This window comes from Channa argus, chromosome 15, assembly GCF_033026475.1.
Source record: "Channa argus isolate prfri chromosome 15, Channa argus male v1.0, whole genome shotgun sequence".
Classification (NCBI taxonomy): domain Eukaryota; kingdom Metazoa; phylum Chordata; class Actinopteri; order Anabantiformes; family Channidae; genus Channa; species Channa argus.
Genome location: NC_090211.1, coordinates 14,110,489 through 14,123,569, shown reverse-complemented (window position 1 = coordinate 14,123,569; position 13,081 = coordinate 14,110,489). Strand labels below are relative to the sequence as shown.

The following is a 13,081-nucleotide window of genomic DNA, read 5'->3' as shown; positions in this document are numbered from 1 at the left end:
GGATTCTGGATTTCTGGATGTCCACAGGGATACCTTAGACATGTAGGTTACATAGGCTGCAGGCTAGGACCTCACCACCAGGGGGGTTTCAGTGAGCTGAATTGATGTAAATTTAGTTTTTCTCCTAAAAGAAACGTTTTTTATGCCTTTTTTTTGCAGGTGACTTTCAATGGTTGACATTTATTCAAAACACCCAAGCTTTTCTTTCAGTTTTGTCTTTGATTTTTTGAAGATATAACTATAAGTACATAAACAGTCTTAATGTACAAGGATTTACTATACATCAGAAGGTTCAGAAGACGTCCCAAAAATACATTGCAAAAACTTTCATTCAGGCTGTACAAGGGACCCCTTTTAACCATGTCATACAGACATACAATAGATGATCATGGCATCTGTCCTTGTTTAGTGAACAGATTGACTCACTTTCCTCTTGTAAGCAGACTGTCTCTGTTTGAATCACATCTGTATATGTATTGTCTCACTTTTGGGTTTGTGTTGGGTTCATCAACATTGATTACTTTCACAATGTACATATACTTATCAATGTTACAGTGTCTTCTGTCAGAGATGTGATAAAAAGAAGTGTGAGAAGTGTGAAACATCCTCTTATATACACTCACTGGCCACTTTAGTAGGTACACCTTGCTAGTACAGGGTTGGACCCAATTTTGACTTCAGAACGTTCTTAATTCTTCTGGGAATTGAAGGAACACAGTGGTGAAAACATTCCTTGGTGATTTTTGTCCATATTTCATAATGCACTTACTCCTGATTTGTTGGCTACACATCCATGATGCCAAGACCACGAAGAAACTTTTAATTTTGATGAAAGAACATTTGTACTGAATTTGTATTAATCATGTTGATAGAAATCAATTTTGGATTTTTTCTTTTGCCATACTAAAATAAGGGAATGCACCCAACTGTAGTCCTATAACAGCCAAATACAGGCACACATCTGCAGACATGCGAACTCTTGTAACCTCTCAGGTAAGGCCCCCTCAGTGGACTTGTGGTTTGAAGAGATTCCCTGATGCTTGCTGCCTGACCATAAGACGTAACGTGCATTAATCTGTGAAATTGATAATCATGGATTCTCCTCTTTAAACATGATCCATGTTTCTCTTTTTATGTCTGAAATCGATACAGCAACACTTACTGAACGTAGGAATTTATGAATAAGGCAGCCTGTAGCTGATAACTTGTCACCTACCTGACTTGTCAGTTTGTTGCTGTCTTCAGTTTAGAGGGTTTTATTTGCAAAATTTGACCCAATAGTTGTGACTCTAAATATGAATAAATAATGCATTGTGACTCACACAATTCTGTAGTTTTACATTTAGTAATTCAGCAGACACTTTTATCCAAAGCAACTTACAAGTGAGGTACAAGGAAAGCAAAAATCTAAGTGCTATTGGAAGAAATGTTTCAATTTCATGAGATGCAAGTGCAAAAAAGAACAAGATTTTTCACTGACATTTACACTGTTTTTCTCTGTATGTCTGTCTCCTCAGGCATGAAGACTTATCTGATCTCTGGTAGAAAGATGGAACCGCACTCTCATTGTAGCTGCAGTCAGTTGGGGTTGGCTGGACCAGAGCATGTGGACCCCCAGTATCCCACACCCAGAGTCCACACACCTGATGAAGCCGCATCATCTTGCACAATGGCCTCTGACAGATCCAAGGTGAATGCAGACTATCTCTGGGCATTATAGATGAAAGGCCAGTCCCATCCCATATTTATGTGATCATCTGTCTTTATTGCCTGAGGGATAACAGTGACCTGAACGTTGTTCATCTTTGGCTTATGTACATGTGGGTGTAGCAGAAGGTTGAAAAAACATTTTTCTGTTTTGTATGCAAGGAGCTACTCTTTTTTTAATTGTATGGGCTTGCGTCGAGGGACGGAAAAGAATTAAAACAACTGTCATTACCATGCTGAAACAATTCTTTTTCACTAATACTAACTGCTAATAACAATTAAGGAAACACAACACAGAGATCAGAGTAATTAGACTATAAAAGCTCTTGGTTTCTACAACAGGCCATAAGTGACCCTTAGTGCTCAGCAAACCAGAACATGTCCATTCAATATTATAAAGCTCCCCTCACAAGTCTGCCCATTGCTTCCATGGACTCACTAAATCTCACTCATATGGACTCATTAAGACTCCCTTATGATTACCACCAAACCCATGAAACAACCCTATGAAACAACAGGTTTTTGAGAATACGCTTACAGCTTTTTGCTCTGATTTTTGTGCAATAGTGTATGTTTACAACATCATCGTCGTATTTCATATTAAAAATGTGACATTCAGGTGATGTATGATGTATAATGTTTTTGAATAAAGTATTTGCATTTACATTTACCTGTACATTTGCATTTCTTCATTTGGTAGATGCTTTACATATGACAAACTGAAAGTTTCACTTTCATGAGCAGTTTTTGAATATTGGGAGCAGCCTTTGGCAAGTTACTCTTAAGTGCAGTGTGTAAGATATAGAGGGGTCTATTCGCAAAAACTAAATAGAGAATTCCTATTTATGTTTTTATTAGTTTAACACCACTTTAGTTGAGTGAGGCATTGACTGCAAAATGTGTGACTGTTTGTCCTGCACATGGCACAACCTACAGTACACTGCACAGGGCCAAGCTAACTCTGTTTGCATCAAGGGAGTTTTTATTAATTTTAAAAGTTGATGTGACCGCTCTAACTGTCAGATCTGACAGCTGACAAGCTATTGTCCATGTAAAAGACATGTCCCTGTCCTGGCTGTAAGACTCTATTTTGATATTTGTCTTCCCTGTTTTTACTAAGGTTGCATAATGTGACTTTATGTTGTTTTTAACTATAGTTCATCAGTTGATCAGTTGTTGTATATTGTTTTGTGTTAGCTGTCTGCTTTCTATATTTCTCACGTTGTGTTTTTATTTTTTTGGCTGTGTAACATCTGACCATGGGACAACAGTTGAAAATTAGCTTTTGGGTTCATGCTGACACATTTACAAATATGTGAAATATTGTCCCTAAAATAAAAAACTAAAAGTAAATTAACCAGTAAGTGGACTTTTTATCTGATGTAAAAATATTTACAGGCTGGTTGTGGCTGTTTCCTTTAATCTTTCTTAAGGTGGTTTTGTTTTCCCATGAAACTACCGCAACCCTCTTACAAAACATCCACTGTAAAGAGAATGCTGACTGACACGCCTGGATGCACATACGGAATTGCAGTTTTGTGTGTTGGGCTTTTGTGATATCTATATGGTAAACTTGAAGCACTGAAAGGCAGGTCAAGGCAGATGGCCGCCCACCCTGAGCCTGGTTCTGCTGGAGGTTTCTCCCATTAAAGGGAGTTTTTCCTCTCCACTGTTGCCTATGGCTTGCTCAAGGGGGATTTGTTGGGTTGCTTCTACATACTTGTGTAGTCTGGACTTTATTCTGTAAAGTGCCTTGAGATGACTTTGTTGTAAATTGGCGCTATATAAATAAAGTTGAATTGAATTGAATTGAATTGAATTGAATTGAATTGAAAGGTTTGAAAGACAAAACAGCATAATCCACAGACTTGTTTTTTAGCAGTTTAATTTTTCTTCTATAGAAAAACACTTGATGTTTGTGGCCTACAACTAAAAACAAAAACAAAAAAATCTGACAAAAACACATAAAAACATATTGAGCAAGGAAAAAACAGTAAAAACAAATGGTAAATATATTCTATTCTATTATAAAACAACAGGGCTGATTTTATATGTCAACCAAAGACTTATACAGCGATTATGGGTTGTTGAATCATGAATGGTGACAGAAACCCGGGCTGCTACATCAACAATTCCTTAGCTTTGTTTGAGTATTGTCAAGAAAACAAAGCAAACCTCTGCAGTATCAATTTAAGTGTTTGAGTTGGATCATTACATTAAGTAAAATATTGTATTTTATATAATATATAAATAATAAATATTCATAACTAAGACATTTAAAAACATTGAATAGATATCTTTAAATATGCATGTTTCATCCAATTAGGGTCATTTATTCATCTGGGCTGCCCTTCAGTTCTTTGTAGTACTGGTTCACCAGTTCAAGCTCTTTTGAAAAATATAAAAAAGAAAACAAAAGTATAGCTTATAGTTTAAAATATACTTACACATATACATAAACCATTTGCTGGATTAATAATTTTAATAATATATCTTCAGACTTCTCTGTAATCTATGTGTATGATACTATATGATTACCTGGGATTGAGTAATCATCTGTCTTGAGTGACAGATCGACTGCTTCCTTCAGGGTGTTGTCCAGTGTGTTCAGGATTTCCTCCTGTTCAGCACCAAAATTATTGTCATCATTACCATCATCATAATCATCTTCCCTACTCAACACAAATATTATCAAAATGAACTAAATTGTATATTAATAGAGAGAGAGCCTCAGAATGGGCTGACAAAAGGGTAAATGACTACATATGTGTGTATTAGTTTTGTATATATCTTAGCCACTTAATAACAATAGTGGCATTTGTGACTGAATGGATTTTGGCAGCAAAGGTAATATTCATAATGGAAATTCAAAAACATGCAAAGCCATCATGTAAATTAATATGTAGCACAATACTGTATGTTTTCTTACATGATTATATATCATGTTATAAAATGGGACAAACCTTTAATCCATTCAGGCGCTGCAACATAAGCTTTTTAGCGTCCTCAAACATGACATTCTTTGAAACAAATAAGTGCTTCTGAAGAGTGTCCCTCATGTTTTGCAGCATTTTTTCTCCTTTAAATTTTGCTGCTTCTACAAAAGACAGAAAATTTTTGTCACACTTAATGTGAAATATTGTAGCGACAGCTTGTATATATCAGGTTATTCTTTTGTACTTTTATAGCCCTCTTGCATGGTTTTCTCAATTGTTTCCATCAGACTGTTGTACATATCTTTCTTACGCTCCCGGATGATTTTGTTGAGCTTTGCCTTAATTTTTTCTTCCTTAGAGAGAGAAAAAACATAAATTCAACAGTATTTTTTTTGTCTGGCATTGATTAGAATTGAGTTTACAGTATTATACTTTGCAATGTTTTAGGTGCTAAAGATAATACAAATAATTCAAACAATTACTTAACTTTATACTATTATAATTAATATGTACGGGACAATTTTCATCCTCAACTCTGTGTTGAGAAATGTCAGCTGCAGTTCGACATCATTGTACTGCTGAATCACTGTCTCTGTGTCAAGTGAAAACATGCTGATGACTCCATTGAATGGTCCATGTTTCCCTCCATTGCTGAAACATTACCAATTTGAAATTTTTCACAGGCAGCACTGAAAAGATTGTGTTGTAATAAAGTTATTTTACTGTAAAATGCAGCATACGTGATTTGCACTGCACAGTTAATAAATAGTCTAACAAAGAGCTTTGCATCCTCATTGAGTAATTTCTTACGGGAAGGTCTTCCTGAATTCCTCATTAATGCTGTCAGTTAGGAATGAAGATAACTTCATGTTGAGGTTTATTTGTTTCCCCGTTTTTTGTTTGTAGGTGCCACGTTTTTCAACTGTACTTTTCAGTGTTCCGTAAAATCCGTAGCGTTTTGACTTATTCTAAGGCAAAGAAATACATATATATCATTTTTAGGGCCTAATTATATTACATGCAAAATCTGTCTAAATGTAATTGTTCAAATACTTACAGGATATAAGAATTTCTTCAACTTTGCTTCACATAAAGTTTTAGATTTTTCTACCCCTTCACTAAGGCATTTTTCAAAAGCAGAGTAGGTCTCTTCCATGGATTCTTTAACCTTTTCAAGTTCACAGCTTATTTATTGTTCTAGGTCTGAGCTTACAGCTCTTTTGTTTTCAGCCTGAAATTAAAAACATAACATTAAGTATTTAAAGCAATTAAACTTAAAATCTTGGGCAAGTGGGTTCTCTTTTAAAACAGTGTGACATTCTAATATTCGTGAGTCTGACTACTTTTTATACTGCAATTATGCTGCCTCCTCGACATTCAAGCACATGTGAACATTGATATCTGTGAATAATAATTGTAATTAAAATAATTCAATATAAGAATGTGGTATTAGTAGTTGTACTCACCACGTCCGTACTCCTAGCTCCTTGAATCAAAGAGAGAATCCCGTGAGCTCTAGGTACATAGTTTAAAGTCTCAGAGTGACAGTCATTGAGATTTTGCAGAAATTCCCGCAGTTCAGGTATTTCTTCAAAAAGAAGAAAAAAGTTTGTACATATTTCAAAATTACATTATAAACTTAAATCTCATGATAAAATTAGTAAAACTTTTTAAATTTATACTATTAGTGAAAATGCTGTAAGTATGGAGACTTCACCCACCTGTGTCATGTGGCTCTAGATGTTTTTCTTTCCAAAACTCTGTGGAACTTACTGTGAACACTTTGAAACACTCCTCATTGAAATGTTTCTGGAAAAAAGTAGCTTTCTTAAAATCCGGCTCTAAACTGATGTCTTTGATTTTCTATCAGTCTATATAACTCACCTTTATTTTTGTATTTTTGTTGAAGTTGTTCCTCACTTGCTTCTTGGCTTGCATGTTTCTTTTAAGAATGAGAGCATTGATGGCAGCTGCTGAACTACTGTATAAGAAAAGTACAGTATTTTCAGCAATAAAACCCAACAATCCAACATGTTTTAAACACAGCCTTGTCTCAGAATCAATGAAAAATATGTCATATGAACCCTATATTAAAAAGTGTAATAATTATTGTATAAGCTGTCCTAACCCACATTATTTTTTAAATATTACTCAGTTATCAACAATATGCATTTCTTACTAGCTTTAATTCAGTGAAATGCAGTGAAATCACTTACTGATTGTCTGACTCTTCAAAATGATCAGACTTTGTGCAGATGAAGTGAATCTGCTGACACTCGCCCCCATTTCCCATGAAGCTACTGGCACTTTCCAAGATCTCCCAGGATTCTTTCTCTGTTGCTGCTCGATTAATTTCAGTCACAATCCACACGGTAGAGCAGCGTCTGACAAGCTGAAGAGATGTAACAGCAATTATAAAAAGTATAGTTACAGTTAAAATATAATTATAATAATAAACAACATTGCATGTAAATAAATTACCCCTTTCCACATTTCGTCTCTGCTCTTGTCAAAGTCCCCATTCCCAGGAAGGTCCACAAGTGTGACATGCTGCAGAAAAGGATTTCTAGGCACCTTGACTGTCACACACTTCACTAGTGGCCAATACCACTGCTTTACTCCTTCATACTGTCCATCTTCAGGGTCCCTTCTTGTATATTTGACAATCTGTGCAGATAGTTCTTTAGCCTGCAACACATAATAACAATGAAGCAAAGCAATACAAGATTTTAATTATGTAAACATTCAAAGTTTTTATCAAAACTGGTTTGATATTTGCGGTTTATCATGGGTCATGCTAATCTTGCAGTGATATGTTGCTAACTGAGATACAATATTTATATATAAGTATATATATATATATATATAAGTCCTTCATATATATTTGGAACAGATTGTTTAATTCAAGTTTTTAGTCTGTAAAACAGTAAAATGTGACAAACTGTCAAAAGCACCATTGAAATTAAACAGTAAATGCCAGAAAGCTTTTTACAAAGTGAGACATATAATTTCTTTTAATCTTACAGTTTCACTTTTGAGAAACTTCGGCTTGCCTCTGAGAAATTCTGGAATTTCTCTGAAACATTTGTTGTCCAGGAGATTTTCAAAAGATATGTTTTTGCATTCTTCTCCATACAAGGCTGAGCGCTTTTCATTAATTTCATGATCATTTTTGCCATCTTCCTCTTCCTGATCTTCATTCAATTTCAATTCAATTCAACTTTATTTATATAGCGCCAATTCACAACAAAGTCATCTCAGGGCACTTTACAGAATAAAGTCAAGATTATAAAGATATATAAAGAGAACCCAACAATTCCCCCTGGAGGAAGCCATAGGCAACAGTGGAGAGGAAAAACTCCCTTTAACGGAAGAAACCTCCAGCAGAACCAGGCTCAGGGTGGATGGCCATCTGCCTCGACCGGTTGGGGTGAGTGGAAAGGGGAGAGAGAAAAGAACAGAGCAACAAAAGCAACAACAAAACATCTGGCAGATTGGTAGGATCAGTAGCTTCACGCTGGAAGACACACAGCTTCAAAGCCGGGGGACACCTGCAGAAAGGGACAGAGAGAGGGGGACAGAGGAGGACAAAGACAACTACGGGAGAGAACACACAGAGTTAATGACATACAGTGGTGACAATTGCTGGATGAGAGGAGAGGAGAGATGGTCAAGAGGAGGAAAGGAGCTCAGTGCATTGGGGGGTGGGTCCCCCAGCAGTCTAAGCCTATGGCAGCATAACTATAACTAACTATATGCTTTATTAAAAAGGAAGGTTTTAAGCCTAGACTTAAAAGTAGAGAGGGTGTCTGCTTCCCGAATCTGAACTGGGAGCTGGTTCCACAGGAGAGGAGCTTGATAGCTAAAGGCTCTACCTCCCATTCTACTTTTGGAAATTCTGGGAACCACAAGTAGGCCTGCATTCTGAGAGCGAAGTGGTCTACTGGGATGATATGGTGCTATGAGGTCTTCTAAATATGATAGAGCCTGACCATTCAGAGCTTTATATGTAAGAAGCAGGGTTTTAAATTCTATTCTACATTTAATGGGAAGCCAATGGAGAGAAGCTAGTGAAGGTGAAATATGATCTCTCTTGCTAGTTCCAGTCAGCACTCTTGCTGCAGCATTTTGGATTAATTGCAGGCTCTTTAGGGAGTTACTGGGGCATCCTGAAAGTAGGGAATTACAGTAGTCCAACCTAGAGGTAACAAATGCATGGACCAGTTTTTCGGCATCACTTTGAGACAGGATGCTCCTAATTTTGGCAATGTTCCGTAGGTGGAAGAAGGCTGTTCTAGAGATTTGTTTTATATGTGAGTTAAAGGATAGATCCTGATCAAAAATAACTCCAAGGTTCCTTGCAGTAGTACTGGAGGCCAGACTTATGCCATCTAGTGTGACAATATGGTTGGACATCATATCTCTGAGATTTTTGGGCCCAAATACTATGACTTCAGTTTTGTCTGAGTTTAAAAGTAAAAAATTGTGGGACATCCAGACCTTGATGTCTTGTAGGCATGCTTGAAGCTTTATTAACTGATTATTTTCATCTGGTTCCATAGATAAATATAGCTGGGTATCATCAGCATAACATTGGAAATTTATGGAGTGTTTTCTAATAATGTTGCCTAAAGGAGACATATATAAAGTAAAAAGTATTGGTCCTAACACAGAGCCTTGTGGAACTCCATAGCTAACCTTTGTGTGCATGGAGGATTCATCATTAACATGAACAAATTGAAATCTATCAGATAGATAAGATTTAAACCAACCTAGTGCAGTTCCTGTAATTCCATTTTCATGTTCCAGTCTCTGTAATAAAATGTTATGATCAATGGTATCAAATGCAGCACTAAGATCTAACAGAACAAGTATAGAGATGAGTCCAGTATCTGAGGCCATGAGAAGATCGTTGGTGACTTTTACCAGTGCTGTTTCTGTACTATGATGAACTCTAAATCCTGACTGAAAGTCTTCATACAAATTATTCCTATGAAGGTGATCACATAATTGTTTTGCGACTACTTTTTCAATTATTTTAGAAATAAAGGGGAGATTAGATATTGGTCTGTAATTCATTCATTGTCCCTAACAATATTATACAATGGCCACATCTCATCTTTCCACTCCTAAGAGACAAAAAAAGTGGAATTTATTTAAATGAAGCTTGCATGTAAAGTTAACCACAATATAATGACTTCTCAACTAATTTCAAGTAAACAAACACATATTCAGGTTATTTTACCTCTTTGGTAATGAACTCAATCTCTGCCTCATACTTCAAGTTGGGTGTAGCCTCCACTTTAATCATCACGGTGGTACAGGCGCTGATGTTTCCATTGGGCAGAAGATCCTTCTCTCTAATGACGGCATTGATCAAAGAGCTCTTTCCAGCCCCACTTCTACCGAAGACACCAACCATCTCTCTCTCCTCTGTCTCCAAATCACTTATTTTATTTCTGTTGTGCAAAGACTTTAACAATTTATTTGGAAAATATACAAATGCTGAAATAAATGTGTCAAAATCAAGAAGCCACCTATTAATAAAGAGCTTGCTGAAGCACAACTTAGGAACAATGAAAATGTTTGCATTAACAGTGCCCTTAAAGATTCATACATGCTACTCATAGTAATAAAGCCACACATAAGACGTTTATACAGAGACCAAAACAGAGCTAAAAGGAAAGTAGACAGTGGACACATATTGCTTAGGTGTCAAAAATTGAAATCTACCAATCTAATGCTGCAAATTAAAGGTGTAGTTCTTGATTCTGTTTGAACTCAACAGCCAAACAGAGAGAGCTGACCCAGAGCAATCTGGTAGACAACAGAACTGTCCCTACAGCTACATTTTGTAAAATCTAAATAAATAACCACTAATTTAAAGGCTAAATTAGGACTGACTCAACACTACAGACCAGGGTAAACCTCTGGATGATAGTGGTCCTGGACAGTAATGGAACCAGGCCCATGAAACAAAGAACATGGAATATGAAAAATGTAAAACTTACTTTAGAAAAGCATTGAGCTTTGTGTTATCTTGAAAATCGAGTCTTTTATAGACACATTTCATGATGTCTCTCATACCAGACAGTTTGATTTCATCTGTGAGTAAACATAAAGAATATTCACCAGGAATCATAAACTATTGAATCTAAACTTAAAATGTATGTAAATAACATATATATGCTGTTGACTGTTGGAGGTGATAATATTTTAAGAAACTGAGCAGCCACAATAAAAGTACGTTCTGTGTATATAGAGACTATACAACAGAAATTTATTGAATACAATTTTTTTATCCAATAATAGCCATGTTGTATAATTGCCATGTTATTAATTCATATAAATACCAGCATATGATCCTGGTACTAAGGTACATTGTCGCTTCCTTGCTGGTGTTTGCCATTTGCTGCATTCGTCTTGAAGGTCCAACTTTCTCTTTCCTTATTGGATGTTTTTTAAAAATCAAGATGTGTGCAATATGTGCCTTTCACCTCTTACATATTAAAACTTATGAAATTCAAATGTTACTAATGGAATACATCAATTAACACTAGATGGAATGAAAATGATACTGTATATCTCACCTTTATCACTTGTGTCACTGGTTGAGGGCTGATCCTAAGGATGAACAACGATATTTGGATCTTAAGACAGTAATTTTTTATCAGAGCTCTACAGGCTTTAACACACTGCTATATTTTTCATACTTATTCAATAAAAACACAGATGTGGAGATCAGAAAATGTCTACTAACAAGTAGTTTAACACAGCCTCTAAAATGTTAAACACATTATTGAAAATGAAAGTGACAATTTGTTCACCACAACCAGCAGAGTTAACCAAAGGTACGTTAGTTCCTAAGTCTTGGGTTAACAGATGTCATGACGTCATGTCACATGACCAACCACAGAGTACAGGGACATGTCTTTTACATTGATAGTAGCTCGTCAGCTGTCAGATCTGACAGTTAGAGCGGTCACATCCACTTTTTGTAGTACAATCCCATTAATGTTTGTTGTGCATTAGCTGTCTGTATGTTTCTTACATGTTGTGTGTTTTTAAGTTTTTATTTTTTCTGACTTTTATCTCTGCTCATGTTTAGTTCTCTGTTTTGGTCGTGTTTTGTCTCCCAAGTTCCTCCTATTATGTTCATTGTTCTTGGTTTAAGTTGGTATTGTCCTCCCTTCTAGTAAGACTTTTTGCTAATTTGTGAACCTTTGTTCTGATATTCTGACTTACTCATTAAAAGCTGTCATTATCACATTCCTCTGAGCTTCAGCTACTCTTCAGGTGGCCTCCATGACTTTATGTTGTTTTTAACTATAGTTATATACATATATCTGTTGATTATTTGTTGTATATTGTTGTTTCTTAGCTGTCTGCTTTGTATATTTCTCACCTGTTGTGTTTTTATTTTTTTGGCTGTGTAACATCTGACCATGGGACAACAGTTGAAAATTATCTTTCTGGCTAAATTAGCTTTCTGAAAAACACCCAGGCTGCAACATCAACTATTACTGAGCTTTGTCTGAGTCATGACAACTAAACAAAATCCTATCACTTTAAGTGCTTGATTTGGATCATCACATTAAAAAACTTATTTCTGGGTAAATGTCATAGATTACCACAAATATAATTAAAAGCAGTGTGTTCAGAAAGCTTCAGACTGGGCTGCACTTTCAGTATATAGTAGTTTTCTACCTTACTGGTACCCAAAGCACTTTACACTATCATTCATATTTTTGACAATAATATTAAACCTCAATAAAAAGCTTTCAGACAGGCAGGTCCACGTAACAGGACCAAAGACAGGTAACCAGAATAAGGCTGAGGCTGGTGAGATGACTAGACAGATAAACTTGACGGTGTGGCAGAGGAAAAGGGTGGTTAGCTGGTTAATCATAAAGATGGACCAGGTGGAAATTAGGTGACAAAGACTGATATTTCATAAAAACCTGTCACAATTCAAGTCTTGGACTTTGTTTTAGTTTCTTGCCTTCTCCGCCCTCGCTATTTTACAGACATACTCAGCCCTCAGTCTGTCACATACAAACATACCCATCCTCTCTCTTGGGTAGAGAGAGGAGAGACTTGAGTGTGGGTCTCTCCCCACACTCACCTGTTCTGCATTCCCATGTCAATTAGCCTGCTGGTTACATTCATTTCTTGACAGATCCTTGTCAATAGTGAAACTCCTCAAGACCTAGATTTACATCTCTGCCAGGGTCCAGTTCCCCTTGTTTGTATGGACTTGTTCATGTTCTTGTTGTAAATTGGCCATTTTGGACTGTGGTTTAGTTTGTGCTCATAGTCTGCCCTGTTCCCCACCCAGCTGGGTGAGGGTTCTTACCAGGCTCTTTCAGCATCTTCTGGATTTCAACTGTGTAGGAAAACAGTGTAAGGAATCCAGAATAATTCCAATCCCTAAGAAG

The 13,081-nt window shown here is 36.3% G+C and overlaps 1 protein-coding gene across 1 annotated transcript; it reads right to left on the bottom strand.

Annotated features, from left to right (window-relative positions):
• Positions 1-5,075: 5,075 nt before the first annotated feature.
• Positions 5,076-10,785, bottom strand: LOC137100094 (nuclear GTPase SLIP-GC-like). Its single transcript, XM_067477724.1, is given in 12 exon segments — positions 5,076-5,294; positions 5,454-5,611; positions 5,701-5,874; positions 6,110-6,231; positions 6,365-6,452; positions 6,528-6,624; positions 6,860-7,035; positions 7,125-7,331; positions 7,668-7,848; positions 9,747-9,772; positions 9,889-10,102; positions 10,655-10,785. Coding segments are annotated over 12 exon segments (1,737 nt in total). The 3' UTR covers positions 5,076-5,131.
• Between the last annotated feature and the right edge of the window lie 2,296 nt (positions 10,786-13,081).